Source organism: Chrysoperla carnea, chromosome 1 (assembly GCF_905475395.1).
Source record: "Chrysoperla carnea chromosome 1, inChrCarn1.1, whole genome shotgun sequence".
Taxonomy (NCBI): Eukaryota; Metazoa; Arthropoda; class Insecta; order Neuroptera; family Chrysopidae; genus Chrysoperla; species Chrysoperla carnea.
Genome location: NC_058337.1, coordinates 55,828,819 through 55,847,070, shown reverse-complemented (window position 1 = coordinate 55,847,070; position 18,252 = coordinate 55,828,819). Strand labels below are relative to the sequence as shown.

Sequence of the window (18,252 nt, the reverse complement as noted above, 5' to 3'; positions counted from 1 at the left end):
TGCCGTATAAGTCCAATAAAATCAAAATTTTTTTTTGACTTATTTTAGGTTAGTTTGCTATAATTGCATTTGTCCAACAGTCAAATTTAACAGTGATTAAAAAGTGATATAAATATATGAGAAAAGTACATATTAGTGAAGCTTGGAAATATTTGGCAATATGGATAAAAAATGGTGATTTTATTGTCAAAAACATTCGCAAAACCTTCGTTTTTTGCCAAAGCGAATGTTAAAAATATGCGAATACTAATATTCGACACCACTACTTTGTATGGGTAATAAAAATCAAATTGTCAACTCCATGAAACGTCTTTCACATATATAGACGCATGTGTCAGGGCACAACAAGAAATTATGTTCAAATTTTGTTTTTCTTAGATGGAAATTGCTTTAAAAGGCAATAAGCAGATTTGAGAATCGATTTTTTGTATAGGTGATCAATGAAGTCAGAATATGAGTGAAGAAGAGATATATGGTACAAAAAGGCTACTTACAAATTCAATAAGGCTACTTATGAATTTCAACAACGCTATAGTTTATTGGAGCCATGCATTTTCGAGAAATTCAGCACGTATTCGACTGAAATAGATTTCAATAAAGAATTTTTTTTATTTAAAAAAATGTAATATCCAAAGAATACAGGTCTGAAACATCTAGCTAAAATAATATAAAAAATATAAATGAAAGTATATATTTAGAAGTTTTTGCATAAGAAGTAACTGAATTTTTTCGCCAAGGGTATATTTAATTAACTATGGGCGCAGTTTCAGAAGGTTTAGCTAATTTTAAGCATCTTAGTCAGATATAAAATAAGTCCTGATATAATAGTAAACTAATAGGACTTTTTGGTCGGTTAAAAAAATAGCTTATAAAGAACATTCCAATTTTCTTTAAGACTGTAAATCATTTGGCTGAACCGTATAAGATTACTACTTCACTCTTTTAACGAAATAAACGTTAAAATTTGCGTGTTGACGAGGCTCCCTTGTGTATGCCTATAGACAGATCCAAAAACGTACCTTTCAATAAAACCAATGAATGAAATGTAAATTAACTTCCCTTTAACGCCATTTGATAATGAAAATGATTATTTAACTGAAGTACAATAAAAAAAAACAGAATTAAAAAGAAATTAGGAGATAAAAAAGTTATATTTCTGTATATGTACACTGTACAGTGAGGCTCACTCACGTTTCCAATCACTCACGTTTTGTTTCATTCTATATAATGAAGTAAAATTCGTTGTCATTCTATACCGTCTTCACATTCCTTTTCTTTAAATAGAATAATTACAAAATATTCACCAAGTTTTACAAAATCTTGTGGAAAGCCAATTCGATATTATCCATAACCAACTAAACGAGCATGTTTTTATTACTTTTATCAGTGGAGGTTTCTATACGATACTATCGTATCGTATTAGTTTTAATGCCTGCAGAACGAAAAAAAGCCATGATTGAAATGCTATTGTGGAGTTGTCACTATACTTCCAAAATGTTTTCTAACGTATCTAAAATACTATTTAACTAAAAAGCAGATTTACCACAGCAAAACCAAAAAATGTTCTCAGCCTTCCATGTCAATATAGAAGATAAGAAATATATGCATATATGTCATGTTTTTGAAAAATAAATTGCAAAAGGGTCAAAAAAAGACTATTAGGGTATATTTTTCGGTACGATAATATTTTGTGTGACACCCTATCTTTAGATGTACATTTAAATACGCAGTTAGTTTTCGAGGATATACACTAAATGTGTGTATTACATTACTATATATATAATTCACACAAAATCGATAATATTGTTGATAAATTGAACTCAAGGGCATTCTACAGAAGCTCAACCTACTTTAATATTATCACGACCATCAATAAATTTATCTAAGAAAAAAAAAAGCTAAATAAAACTAACGCAAAGAAAATAGAGCAGGCTAAGAACAAACGAAGAAATTGTTGTAATAAAAGTGCCAATAGGGACATTATCTTTCATACATAAAACACGAAACGTAGAAACGAATGTTGAAAATGAAAAAAAAAAAACATTTATAAGAATGCCTACGTTGTGTTGCGTTGTGTTACATTACTTAAAGATTTATAACATCTATCAAAAATTTTAGTATGGTCCCACGTATGATCCTTATTTAACTGTGTCAACCGGCGAGTAGACCATCATCGTAACAAATTTCATCACTATAATAGCCTATCGTCCAGTAACATCTGGATGCTGTTAATGACTGCAAACACGTCCAGACTATTTTATAAATAAGCTATAGCTACCCCATGAGTTTAAAATTGAAATGTTTAAAGCTCATTGCTTGACCACAAACTATTCCCGGGTACCTAAATACATGAACAGTGTCTCATTTTAATCACCTTTACCATTTTGTGGTGAGAGGCCTAATGAAGACCTGAATGAAAGTTATCGGATTCAAAGAATAACACATAATAGAAACCGTTATTATGCCTGCAAGGTAGTACATGATTAACCTCAAATGGCAAATTAATGCTCCTCATTGGTACGAACAACTTTTATGAAGAACAAAGTTGGATTAAGGATTTCCTTGGAGAAATCTTGGAAGTAATATATTACACAAACAAAATTAATTAATTTCTGAGGAATCTGTTCAGTTTTCGAAAAAATATTTCGAACTACAATGGTTTTGTTTTACAAGGCGCAATTTTCTTATTTCTCCTCAGTTTAGTAATAGAATCGAATTTTCAATAAAAATAGGGTTTCTCAAATATTTCCACTTTCGAATTCAACAACTTTAATGAGGATCAAATTTTCGTTATTTTCGTTGGGGGCTTCCATGACAAAATAGTGGAGCCCCACCAAGTTAATAAACTTTTGCTTCTTCAGTATTTTCGACATTTCTTGGAGTTCAACATACAAACACAATTTATTTATATACTCAATTTATTGCGGGCGTTGGTGAAATTTGAGCATTTTTGCGAGATCCCCTCAGTATTTTGACGTTATTCTATGTTTCCTGGATCGCTGAGACCGACTGTGCCAGGCCGAATTCCTGGTCAATTTTTTGTTATTATACCATGTATATATGAAATATACATAGTATATTAAGTTTAGTCCAAAGTTTGTAACGCCTAAAAATATTCATGCCACGAAAAAAATTTTGGAATAGGTGTTCATAGAATCCCCTAATTAGTACATTTCCGGTTGTCCGTCCGTCCGTCTGTGGACACGATAACTCAAAAACGAAAAAAGATATCGAGCTGAAATTTTTACAGCGTACTCAGGACGTAAAAAGTGAGGTCAATTTCGTAAATGAGCATCATAGGTCAATTGGGTCTTGGGTCCGTAGGACCCATCTTGTAAACCGTTAGAGATAGAACAAAAGTTTAAATGTAAAAAATGGTCTTTGTAAAAAAATAAACAACTTTTGTTTGAAAAATTTTTTGTAAACATCACTGTTTACCCACGAGGGCGCTTATTAGGTACACATTTTATAGTATGCATTAATATGGGAATATCAGTGCGTGTGTAGCTATTTAAAAGTGGATATTTTTTTTTATTAACGTGACGTCAAAAAACAAACGATTGCTTCATCAATACTGTCTATACATGGTATTTCAACAATTAACTCAGTCAATTGTTTGTTTTCACTTGTTAACAATTTAGGTTGTAAAATTACTACGTGAAAAAACACGTCAAAATAATATATTTAAGTAAATACTTAAGCCACGAAGAAAATATTACACGGCCTATAGTGAATATTACTGGAATAAGACAAAAAGCACTTTAGAAAAGAGGAATGTGGTTAGGATATCAAACTAAACTAGATGAGTAATTTCACTAAGTATACTCTGGAAGCAAACACATAAAGTTTTAAACACACTTATAAGTTTTATTCTGGTTCATTAGGACTTCTAGTAAAATAATAGATGGGAGGACTAAATTTATGTATATTTTGTAGTGTGTAAGATTCATATATTCAAAAAAATAAATTTAATTCCAACTTTCAACGTTTTTTATTTTGGAACCACTCTATCATAAGTTTTCATTTGCCAGATTGAAAAATAAACGAGTATCGTAGTCACTGTGTAATATACGTAAGTGCCAAAATACTCGTTTTCAACCAAGACAATTTTGGATAAATTACTTTCTTTTTATACGATTTTAATTTGTATGAACTAAGTCTACATTAATTCTGAAAATTAAAGGGGGGTTTGCCTGATTATTTAAATAAATAAATGACTTCAAAAGTAGGCATATATAAAAAAATTATTTAATAAATTATTAAAAACAAAAAAAAACCGACTAATTAAGGATTTATGAGCACGGTAGTGGGGACGAAAATTTTAAAAAACATATATTTTCAATTTTGAGTGAATTATATTATAATTTGACATATAAGACGAAAAGTAAGAATAAAATTTTTCGATATCTGGAGTAATTTTCAAAATATCGAAAATTTAAAATTTTGTTTAATTATTAAGCTTTCGATATTTCGAAAACCAAGGCAGATACCGAAAAATTTTATTCTTATTTTTCGTCTACATTTATAAGGCACAAATAATTGCAACCACAAGTCTAAACTTGCCTTGGCGCTTGTACTATCCTAAACGAACGTACTACCCTACCCGTACTAAACTAGTACGGGTATGTAAATATGAGTTCCATGCATTTCTAATCAAAACAGACCACGGAAACATTTTTTAAGAGGAAATTAAAATTTTTACCATTTACCAGTCAATAATTCTTAAAAGGGTATTTGGAACATCAAAGTAGAAAGGGATGAAAAATATAGTTTTTCAAGTTTTTTGAATATTTTTTTGTTAAACGCTCTACCTTTTTAACAAAAACACCTAGTAATTTTAAGCCAATCGAGAACTTTTTTTTCAAAACTTCATGCAAAAACAACAGACAATCTTTTTGTCATAATTCAAGATATAAAGTGCAGTCAAATATTAATGCTTTCAAAAATGGAATTAGACCCCAATATAATTTTAATCATAATCGACTAAAAAATCTCAGATTTGAGAAACATAAAATAGGTATTAACACGTTGACAACACCAAAAAAAAATTATATTTGAAATTCACGTTGTTTTATAAAAATTTAAAGGCGCAAATATCACAATGTGGTCAATAAAAATTATAAATGTACATACATGTTCAATTAAAATGCACGGCGGTGTTGTTATGACATCATTATGATGTACTATATTTGACGATGGTGATTTACCAGATCCAAAATCATGCGGTGATATACCTTTAATTCCCCCACTCATCGATGTTACAGACGATGGCGTTGTAACAATTGTTGTATCACATTCTGGTTCAATATCAGAAGACCCAGGGCAACATAGCCAAGATCTTGATCTTGGCAAAACAGATTTATTATCACCAATAATTTCTACACATGGTTCATCATATGTACGTTCAATCATTTGATTTTGTTGTGATTCAGATTTTTTATTACATTCCCATATCTCTGGATGATATTGCAATTTGGATGTGTTAAATGTTCCACAACTTTCTGCTGCATTTTTAAATATGTACGTTGTATCAAAATGTGGTGATACACTATTAGTCTGGTGACACATTGTTTTTGTACTTCCAGTACTCCCCCCACCACCGCCGTCACTGTGATTGTTTTCATTACAATCGGTTAAAAAAGGTTCCGTCGCCAGGTTTAATGATTCTTATGAAATAACTTGGAGGAAATAAATTAAAATAGATGATATGCCCCAATAAAATATGTATTCGTTTAAATTTTTCTAAAATATTATTTTCCCAAAAATTTAATCCGGACTTTTATATTTTAACTCGTACATGATCAATAGTGCACAAAAAATTAGTCTCATTTTTTGATATGTTAAAAATTGTTCAACGTGAAAAGCAAAATTTATTTTTTGTCACTCAAAAGGAACCGGCCTCACGCCGTGTGTGCCGAACGACAATCCGTCACACGAACTGTTTAGATTAATTGTTACCGGTATGTGTTATTTTTGATGCAAGAAAATAAACACACGACAAACCGTACGCAATGCTGTGTTGTAACTGACTGCATGTTCCCAATAATGATAAAAACGAGTTTCAACGATTTTCAACGGAGTTGGTATTCGTTTAAGTGCAGCAGCAGCAGCTTATATAGATACGGTGTAGTAAGCAAGTCAGTATAAAGCAGCTCACTGCTCACTCTTACTCAATATACGTATTGTATGATAGAATTGGGATACAGACTGCCTCTTCTTTTGGTTTTGTGTATGAATGAAGAGAGTATGTATGCATGATATTATAAATATGATGTAGACTCTTATACAGTCAGTACATAGTGAAAACACAGGCTAATTTAGACGATCAAATCACATGTTAAGTTTTCAAGCATGAGTAAGTTTTCTTTACACACAGTAATTTCTCAATTTTGCTTAGGATCATTACCTGTAAACTTGTATACGAGCTACAAATGGAGAGTTAAACGACATTGAAGATATTATGAAAATAACCCCAAATAGACTTACGAAAATGGGACTCCAGACAGTTGAAAGAAGAATTATACAGACTTACTTAATTCTTTAATAAAATTGACAAAAAATGAAACAATTTAAAAACGGAAGTGAATTTCTTCTTTTACAAGATTATTCGAAAAATTCCCAATTTTTGACTTTAACAATTGTTTGTCAAAATTTTTTCCCATAAAATTTAATGCCTCTGGAAACATTTTGGGTATCGTACTGGCATTTTAAAATTGGATATTAATTTAAATATTGGAAATATGATGGAGTTTATTAGAGGACAGTAGATAATCAAGCAGTTGGTATTTTATAATACAGTAACTCTAGCACTTTTTAAGGAGCGAAGACCAGCCATTTTACGACTTTAGAAGCGGACGTCCTAAATTTATATATGTAGATTAAAGAAGTCCGTTTCTCATCATGTGAGAGATTTGATTATCTAGGAATAAAATCGACATTAGTATACCTCAAACAATCGAGGACCACAAATAATAATACATATTACTAGCTTGATACTCGCCCGCTTCACTGGGCTTAAAAGTAAAAACCACCGCTTTATAGCCTGCACACTTCTTAATCTCACTTAACCCCCTTCCATAACACTTGAAGGGATTGTTTAACGCAGTGAAAAGATACGCACAGTTTTCAATTTTTTAAATTGTAAAATAGTCATAATTCTTTGAGTATATCAGAAAAGGTGGCCATAAAAAAATTTTGTTCAAAAATTGAATAGCATACACTGTATGCAATTAATAATTAACATTATGACTTTACACGATATTTACGAATATTTTTTCTGTCGGGCGTTTTCTCTTCTGACTCAAAAACTTTATAATACTTAATACATGGGCTAATAAAGTCGCATGTAATACAGCCTAACACTTAATGTTAAGTTGTTGTTAGCGAGGAAAAATGAACAGAATTAGAGAGACTGTATTTAATTATCAAACTGAAATTTCAATAAAATTTTATCAACAAAATTTCAAGTTGAGTTGAAAACCTTGGAATTGGCTTACGTTTTACTTAGTTTGGAAAATTTTAGTCTGATTGAATGATAATTCTACGAAAAAACATACAAAACACATGAAGTTTGACTAAAAGTCTGGTAGCACTGCAAACTTCAAAAAAATATCTATTTTGTAATGAAATTTTCATAGTTACATTTTTGGTTGCAATTGAAAGTGCAAGAGAACAGATGAGATTGACCATTATGCAAGAAAAAAAGCCCGCAGAAGAATACTTTGATGAATAATTTCAGAGTTGGCCAATTTGTTAATAAAAGCCTAAATAATCTCACCTGATATGTTTTATTGCCTCTGAGTTCTGATTTTCTTCTACCCGTCTTATAATTGAATCTGTATGACGATCTGTAGTTGGCACAAAACAAAGAATCTATCCATATACATCAAAACATATTGTATTAAAGACGACACACTAATATATCCCTGCAACTACTACTAAGTGTCATTGTAATACATCTCTAAAGAGACTATCTATGATGATGAGCGCTGCAGATATACAAAATCAACTTATTGTGTACAAAGTTTTCTCATTCCATAACACGAGTAAGTATTTGTTATTATTATGTAAACTAGAGAATCAAAGTTAATTTTATGTATTTAGGGTGAAATAAAATCACTCTACATATGCCTGAATACATGCTTGTACATCGTATATTTTACAATTAACAACAGTTCGTTTGCTGGATTTGAAAGGTTGATTCTAGCTCATACTATTTGCGGTTCGAGTATGTATCTATCTCGACAAAGTTTTCGAAAAAGTAAATTAATAAGTGAAGGAACATGTTTTATAATAATTATTTATTTATAAATAATTAAAAGATCAAAAGCCCGACTGCGTTAAATAACATTTGAAAATGGGAAGATACGAGGTAACAAAGAAATTTACAAACAGACATATATACATACATAAATACAAGATACTCGCAAAAACATAGCCCCTGCTTGACAGTAGGGAAAAACGTGTTGCTTAGTACAGGGCCCCCGTAAGGGCTACTGGCACCTACGTGCAAAAAAGTATTTTGGCGCCCTTAAGGCATTTTGAATTATCTTTTTTTATGGTAGGTAAGTGCTTGAAATAAAGCAAAAAACGGAACTTTTAACGTCATATTTATTTCTAGACTAAAATATCAAAATGAAATAATAACAATAAATATTTTTTCACATTCATTTTAAAGGATTTACTTAATCAATGGGGTACATACACGTTGTTCATAAATACTAGAAAATAACCCAAAACTAAAAATTAAATTTTTTTAGGAACAAATAACACAAATTTTGCCTCATATCTACATACACAACGTGTTAATGAGAAAGCGCAAAACCTGAAATTAGTTTGTTCAGAATCGTGAGTAGAATCCCTTCCATTAATAAATATCTAATAGGGGTCAAATTTAAATCAAAATAATTTTCATAATTATTTTATAATAAAAATAAGTTGGGGTGTCTGAGGTTTTGCGTTTTTTTATTAACACGTATATACATTTTTTTATGCACTTGTTGCACAGTCCAGTAAACATGTTCTCGCAAGTCTCGCAACAAGAATCGAGAGTAACTGGATGATATACTAATAAAATTCCGTGTGTACTTATACCCAATTCTATTTAATTTCTCAACTTCTATTTTAAAATTATTTTTCATATGTATTAGTGTGTGATATAGCTTCTTGGTTTTGAGTGATATAGATTTAGTAGTCAGTCGAAAAGTGATAAGCCGAAGCCAGCCCTCTTAGTTATATCAGCATTTAACAGCATATATAGCCTCAGCAGCTAAAACGCTTAAATAAAAAAAAATTCCCCCTAAATATATCAAAAACTATTTCAAAGAATCAAAATATCTTTCGCATATCAAAACCTTATCCGTTAACAACCTAATTTTCATAACATCTATCATTTGAAAGTGATATCACATAACTGAAATATATCTTCAGATATTATTATTATTATTGAGGAAGAAAAATAGATAATAAAAAGGTTTATCTCTTAAGATGGTAACTGATATTACATAGATATTGAAGAAAAATAGCATTACTATATGTGTGCATTACTATATACAATATGTGTGAGACATGAAATTTAAAGGTAACGTTGTTTGAATTGTTAATTTGTAAACTACCATGAAGAAAGCACTATTGTTATACCTTGATATTTTAGATTTATTAGAAGACAAAAAAAAAATGTTTTATGTGTGTATATATAAAAAGAAACTGTTAAGAATGGAAATATTTATCCCAATTAATTATAAATGTGAAAGTAAGCATGTTTGTTTCTTTGTTTGTTTGTTACTCTTTCACGCCAAAATTAGCGAATGGTTTTTAATGAAAATGTACAGCTATATAGCTGATATATCAGAATAACACATGAACTATAATTAATAAGGATATATTTAAAAAAAAATGTAATTTACATTTACCATTTTTTAAATTTTTACACAAATCTTTAATTTATGACGCACCGATGCCCGGCACTAGAAAATTAGGTGGCGAAAATAAACATCGAGAAAATAATGAGCGGAAAATGCTTCGAACTCAATGGGCCACAAAACTGCGAGTGAGGCTCAGCACAACTAATAACTGACTTTCAATTTAGCGCATTCAAAGGAAACAGGTTAAATGGATATTGAAGAAATTATTATTAAATATTAAAATAAATGTGAGACATGAAATTTAATGGTAACGTTGTTTGAATTATTAATTTGTAAACTGTACCATGCATTAGATTTATTTGTATAAAAAATGTTTTATGCGTGAATATATAAAAAGAAATTGTTAAGAATGTAAAGAATTTATAGATTTTATTTAATAGTAAAAAGTATTTATAGATTTGAATATGAATTTTTTTGTTGGAGACATATCATGTATAAAACGTTAAAGAATAACATAAAACAAAGTATTCATTTTTGTCTGAGAGACAATCGTTCGAAGACGAATTTAACGATTGCATGGATATTAATATTTGTATATTGACACGTGTACAAGGGAGTCACTTTGCATAAAAGTTAATTTTCCCACGGAAGAGGATAAAAAGTTGAAACATTTATTTGGTCTATATTTTTAATAATTTTGAATGTAATATGACCTTCATTTGAGGGCTGGAAATAAATGATACCCATAGAAGTTCTGCTATATTCCTTTATTGAATAAGAGAAGGTACAATCGATTAGTTCTTCAGGCTAACACTTTTATCTATCATGATTTTTCTAGATAATGCCATGTTTTTGTTATTTTCAAAAAAAAATATTAATGAATGTGAAACTTTTCCAGTAACCAATTAATGTTTGTATATTTTATATTTTTAGCCCCCGAACAAAAAAACACACCTCATAAGTTTGACAACTATGTGTGTGTCATCGGAGTTCCTTAACAGATGAAAGGATTTTGATTTTTTTACGTTTTGTTTAAAAGATAATTTAATGGGGAGTGTTATTAGCAATGTTTCAAGTGTGAGTTTAGGGTTCTGAACCCGGAACAACTAAAAAATAGGCGATGATCCTCAAAATCGATTCAGTTTGGAGAAGGCTATAAAAAAAAGGTAATTTAATGGAGAGTGTTCTTAGATACGTCTCAAATGTGAGTTTAGGTTCCATACCCGAAAAATTTCTCGGAAGTTTTTTATATTTTGTAAATTTCACTCATATAAAATTTACTATAGCTGATTTTTTTACATTTGAAAGTTAGCTGTAAACGAAATAATTCTAGCCTATGTTTGAAATAATTCTAGCCTATTATCTCTTTTATTTATTTATATCGCTTGTAATTACCATTGAACATATCTGTGTGCACCAAATTAAATGAAATCAGCGATTCCACTGTCATCAAATCCATAAGTTTAATGCATTCCCATTAGGTTTTTTTCCAATGCGGGAATAATTTTTCGTGCAAAATCTCTTTTATTTATTTATATCGCTTGTAATTGTCATTGAACATATTAGTTTGCAACCAAATTGAATGAAATCAGCGTTTCCACTTTCATCGATTCGATAAGTTTCATGCATTCACATAAGGTGAAAAAGAAGGAAAGTCAGCAACTATACACCTTGGATACTCTATTTGAATTACACACAAGAGGGGACCTATTACCGTTTGAGTAAGAAGTAATGAGCAATCCGCACAAATTACACATAGTTTTTAGTTCTCTTTTCGTGCACGATTGATTATCTATGCAAAGACAAATATTTAATTGTACATTGCGTTCGCAAAATTTGACCGTTTGTCGTAAACAAACCAGTGCGGAATGCCAACACTTTAAGTCATTATAAAAATTAATGATTTTCTTGTCAATACTTAAAATATATAACGGTCACCTCATATGATAGAAATTCAATATAAAAAAAAAACAAGAGAAAACAAACAATTGCCTGAGTTAATTGTTGAAATACCATTTATATACATGTCACACATTCATAACTGATATTCCCATGTAATACACACTATACAATTTGCGCCCTCACGGGTAAACAGCGATGTTTACGAAAAAAATTTTCAAACAAAAGTTGTTTATTTTTTTACATTTAAATTTTTGTTCTTTCTCTAACAGTTTACAAGATGGGTTCTACGGACCCAAGACCCTATTGACCTATGTTGCTCATTTACGAGCTCGACCTCACTTTTTACGTCCTATGCACACTATAAATTTCAACTTGGTATCTCTTTTCGTTTGTGAGTTATCGTGATGACAGACAACAGCCAGACAGATGGACAACCGTAAATGGACTAACACTTATAGCAAAATTTTGTTCGTAGCATCAATATTTTTAAGCGTTACAAACTTGGGACTATACTAACAATAAGTATACTTTGATATATATTACATATATACATTGTATAACAATGTGTATCTAAGATATTTTCTTTACACATAATTTACAAAGTTCCGGATGAAGCAAAATTTTAGATATTGCAAATACTAAATCGCATCTAACTACATTGTAAGTACATACGTAAAGTATTTAGGTAAAATAGCTTTTCTCTTTTAGGTAGAATTGCCCCATACATAAGAATAATCTTTTTATTGCGTTGAACTACTTCTGTTCTATCATTGTATATACGTAAACTTTGTAAGTATTATTTTTACACATATACCTATTTTTTATTGTAAGCACAAAAAAGGGGACACAGAGATTTTCATATAAGTATATAAAAAAGAGGAATTTTCTTTATTTTTTATTTTACTTTTTTTTTTTTGTAAGTGTAGCAATATTTTTTAGGTGGAAATTTTGATGATTTGTATGATTTTATTCTTGAATTTTATAACGTTGTTATTTTTCAATGAGCAAGATATATATAGAATGTTTTCTTCATGAGTATTATTCTCAATTTTCAAAAGGGAGTACTATGTATCTATGAATTTATACCAGAAGACTTTCCTGTACGCTTTTAAATTAGCTTACATAGATACTAGGATTGTCAAAAGAATATTTTTATAAAAAATTGAAAATAGAAAATTTTCGATATGCCTGCGTACATGGATGTTTATAATCCTCCTTAAACAAACCTAAACACAAACGTTCGACACGTTAAAACTAGACAAAATGGACACAAAAACTCCAGATAGGTATTTACGTCGAAAACTTAATACCCTTTTATTCGTGGTTACAAACAATGCTTCCTTTATTATGTACAAATAACAAACTTTTGAATGACTTAAGTTTCAACTCAAATAAATTGAGTTAAAACATTCTTTTCAATAATCAGTTTGTTACGAACATCAAACATCCACAAAAATAGTAAAAAACAAAATAACTACTAACTCATTTGATACTTGCCTATTTTCGTTATTGTTTGGTGTTAGCTTTCGAGTTTGGTCCCAGCAAAAGGCAAGGTGTAGACTAGATACTTAACTTGATTTGACTTAATTCCTTTTATCCCCAGCGAACACGATTGCTGGCTAGAATCTGGACTTCACTCCAGGTTTGGCCTTTCAGTTCTGCCTCTTTTTCTACGGTTATTCGCCAGGTGATGCGAGGTCTTCCCGGTTTTTTCCTGCCTTGTGGATTCCAAGCGAGTGCCTGGCGGCTGATGTCTTCAGGAGGTTTTCTTAACAAATGGTCGATCCAGCCAAACTTCCTATGCTTGATGACGTCTGCTATGGGTGTTTGGTTTGCTTTCTTCCACAGGTTAACAGTGGATATCGTATTTGGCCAAAAGATGTTTAGTATTTTTCTAAGACAGTTGTAAATGAATGTCTGTATTTTGCTAGAGATGATTTTAGTAACTCTCCATGTTTGGCAACCGTAGAGTAGTATATATTGACTTGACATTTGTTTCAAAAATTCTGAGTTTGGTCTTGAGTCTTAGGTGCTTACATGTCCAGATGTTTCTTAGTTGTGCGAAGGCTTCTTTTGCAGAGTAGATAAACAATCATATTCTGCTATTTTTATTAGTGTTTAGTAACTTCACTTCCATTATAAATCATTGTATTGCTTATACGATACACATCTGGTATGCTTAGAAATTAAATAATAGATATTCAGGAGTTTCATGAATGAAATAATAGAAGTTTCATGAAAATGGACCCAATCAAAAATATAGAAAAATATACAGAAAAAAAAATGTCTAGAATCTATCTTATCTAGAATATATCCATTCTATAACACCTTAATCCAGAAAAACAATATTAATGTTTTAAGTTTGAAAGAAAAAACGTTGATAAAGCTCTCGAATTAGACATTTTATTTTCACGTTTTTCTCCCACAGGTATAGATTTAGCGCATTTGAAAACTCCTTGCTTATTTTAGTTTGGGATTGAAAATTTGTAACGACTTTACAAAATTAGGGGTTTTAAGGAAAATCAGTTCACAAAAAATAAAATAAAAACAAGTGAAAACAAACAATTGAGTTTATTAAGTGTTAAAATACCAGGTAAAGACAAGAGTTCATTACGCAATCGTTTGTTTTTTTACGTCATATCAGTAAAGAAAGATAGCCAAACATACATACATACATACACACTTAACTGATATTCCTCTCACGGGTAAACAGTGATGTTTACGAAAAAATGTTTCAAAAAAATTTTTTATAAGGGTTATTTTTTACATTTAAACATTTAAATTTTGTTCTATCTCTAACGGTTTACAAAATGGGTCCTACGGACGCAAGCCCAATTGACCCATGCTGTTCATTTACGAACTCGACCTCACTTGTTATGTCCTGAGGACGCAATAAAAATTATATAAACACCTACACCAAAATTTTATTCGTAGCATCAATATTTTTAAGCGTTACAAACTTGGGACTAAGCTTAGTATACCTTGCATATTTCATAAACATGGTGTAATATCCTATTTATGTAACTACTTTTGAAAATCGCATCCTTCATTCCATTTAAAATATAGTAGCAACACTTTTTAAGTCAACGTGTATATTTATGATGGAAACACTTTTTCAAGTAAATAAACATTTCATTAGTGTGTTTTTTCAGTTATAATTACTTTGCCTATACTTTTGTTTTAAGTGTAATTTTCTATAATGAGTGTTTATTATTATTTAAAAAGCTGTCTTTCTTGCATTTATTTACGTTTAAGAACAAAACAATTTTTTTTTAAAAGGCCATTAAAATAAGAATAATAATCCATATCATATATTGTTCCACTGATGAATAAAATATCAGCTTTGTATAATCTTTTCATGAGCGTATCATTAAATTATTCATGCTATACAATCCAAATGTCAAATCACTGTTTTCGACTGCTTATTAAACATTTATTCTGTATTAGTAGATATATTATGTCTGCATTTTCGTGAACTAATTATTGAATTGTCATTCCCCACAAACTTCTCTCTTCGGTTACGTTACTGATTATTCAAAGGAAATGTTTAATCATAATTAATTAATCATATATATTTAATCATATTGTGTCCAGTTTCCGGCGTACAAAAATATTTGTTTTTCAATTGTAGCCTAACTTGCCCGAGGCAACTCTAATTGCTTATTTGCAATAATAAATTTTATTTGCAGTGGGTTCTAAACTGGCATTCCAACTTTTCGAGACTATATTAATGAATTCAAAATTTACAAGCTATCCAACCCCTTTGTTAGGCTTAAGAGACCATGATACTTATCCAACTCTTTTGATTGTGCTTCTCTCTGTTTCATTATTATCTTATCATGTTTACTGTGTTTGTTTTGTCCCAAGTGGTTTGTTCGACTTTTGCCTACTTCCTTTAAATCTCGCACATTTTATGACTTATTTCCGTTGAGAAGTATTCTCAAACGACTATCGCTTCTGTTTCTAATAATTTGTTGCAGAAAATGTAATTCAATGCCCATGATGTTTCGGTAGCATTTTCTAGTGACATCTGGCTCTTGAGATAATTACCTGATTCGATAATACGTTTCTGTGAGTTTCTAAAGGTTAAAGTAATTGGTTCATAGTTTTGCATAGTTAATGTGTTATTCTGACAAGAAGGTACTATTATCCGTAGAAAAAGCCCACCAAGATATCAAATACTATTGAAAGCTTTGAATAATTTTTTGGTATTGCAACAGCTGTTGAATGAATATCTACCAACCAGAATTTTAATTATCATTATCGATCTCTAGGCAAGTTGATCGGAATTTATCTAAGAATAGAAGTGGTTCAAGTAAAACAACAGGACTTCACCAAATGGTAAATATCGGTAAAATAACGATAAAACTTAATATTTAAAGAAAAAATTTTAAAGGAAATTATTCAAAAAAGTACTGTTGATTTTTTAACAGGTTTCATACGTGGTGAAATATTTGTAATTTTAATATTGTTTAAATAACAAAAGTTAGAGAAAACGTAATCGAAATATAGGCAGAAGTGGATAAATGAATAAAAAAGACTTATTCACTATATTCTCTATGCTTTAGAAATAAATAATAACAGAAAATTTTTCGTGGAGCAGAAGGAAAAGTATACGTATTTTACTTTAGTTACGAGCAATATTGTAGCTTTAGTAAGTAACGTTAGGAACTCTCTTCGTTCTTCGAACGAACATTTGTGTAACGGCATAACAACGATAATGAAGATAATTTAAAGTTAGAATGTCGTCATCAACCATTTCCGAATCGGAATTACATTTCTAGGTATGTATATATAACGTTATTTACATTACTTGCATTTTAGTTACTTACTCTACGCTCCATGGTTGGCAGCGTCTACTGGCTTCGGTTGGAAAGGGTGAGGAACGATGATACGAAACAGAAGGTTGGAAAAATTATGGATTTTATATGCATATTTGTAATCATCTTTAAAAGTTTAGAAATAATTGTCCCTAGTTCTAGGTAATTAACTTGGGCAAAAATTAATTTTCTAACCTGATAATTTCAAGACAAAATCAAAAACTGAATTTCAAAATATCATCAAAAAATCTCAGTGCAAACTTTTGTTTAACAGTATATTGCATTGGTTAGGACTCAAATAAAAAAAATTAACCGTTAAATCAAGTAAAATTGTAAATTTTTATAAGAATCTTAAGGCTGTTATGTACAAATTTGTGATTGGCGTGAAACATTTTTCAGCTGGCGTGAAATTTTATACTTTTTTAAAGAATCTTTTTAAATATTCATTGGTAAAAAAAATTTATAAAGCAAAGCGGTTTTCCAGATAAGAATGGTTAAAGTTACAACAGAATTTCAAGCACTGCGATTATTCGATTTACCTTATTGATTTTAAATTTTGATATACTGTAGATATTCATATTCTACCTGCCCTGGGTAATTTTATTTTGAATACTATTAATTTTCCCAATTTTACATTGTTTAACATCCAGGTACAGTGGAATAAGACAAAGAATCTGGGTGTGAATCAAAATTTTCGAAAAATAAAGGGCCGGTAGAATAGGAATATCTATAACATATCCAAATTTCCAATCGATAGAATAAAGTGTATAATCGCAGTGCTTTAAACTCAATGAATATTTAAGAGGATTCTTAAAAAAATTATAAAATTTCACGCCAACCAAAGAATGTTTCACGCCAATCAAAAATTTGTACATAACAGCCTTTATATCTTTCGAGCCAACGTGGTTGCATATTAATTTTAAAAATTTAGAAGTAGCTTCGACAAAACCATGACAGAGAAATACTATAGATTATATTATTATATAGTATACTTGGAATAAATCAATTCTTCAATGAGCTTTCGACTTTTCAACTAAGAATAATATGTATGAGTCTCGAGCTCAAAGTATTCAGAGAAGAAATGAAAGATGTTTTTAATGTTTCCTCAAGTTTTACATTTAATCAAAACTACGCTTGCCAGTTATAAATGAAACAGTCGGCATTAAAAGTTCAACATTCCCCAAAAAATTGAAGGAAGTGGGAAATTAATTACAAACTGGAGTTTGAAACATCCTACAATTATGTTTTTTCTTTTGACTTGCTGCACCCGTCCTACTATTATGGATTAGTGTTGTTAAAGAATCTCCAGCAACCAATTATCCTGAGACATAATGCATATTTGTGTAAATTTTGTATGATGATGGTGTTCGATTAAACTTTGATGGGTTAGTTTTTTTATTTGAGAGTAAGGATGATTTAATATCCCCGTCGGTATTTAGTGTGAGGATCATAGCTCAGTATGTGAAGCATGAGTAATAATCACGCTACCTAGCTGGGAAATACTTTTTAAAACACTTTGTACCTCAGGAAAAAGGAAATTACAAATCGATTTTATTTTTCAATGTTCTTCTCATGTTTAAATATGGCTTATGTTGTGCAGTCAACCAAACCAAACCGATACGAAAAAACATTTGCTGATATTCGTAAAATTTATATTGAATTATGTT

The 18,252-nt window shown here is 30.2% G+C and overlaps 1 protein-coding gene across 3 annotated transcripts in view; it reads right to left on the bottom strand.

Annotated features, from left to right (window-relative positions):
* LOC123305066 (colorectal mutant cancer protein) overlaps window positions 1-18,252 on the bottom strand; it is a 90,385-nt gene that overhangs the window by 61,086 nt on the left and 11,047 nt on the right. Inside the window, exon 1 of one of the 3 annotated variants that reach the window (XM_044886673.1) lies at window positions 5,134-5,716. The exons of the other annotated variants lie outside the window; for them this stretch is intronic. Coding sequence (XP_044742608.1) covers window positions 5,134-5,568 — 435 coding nt within the window. The 5' untranslated portion in view covers window positions 5,569-5,716. Of the gene's footprint in view, window positions 1-5,133; window positions 5,717-18,252 lie in introns of those variants that run through there. 3 annotated transcript variants of the gene reach the window in all.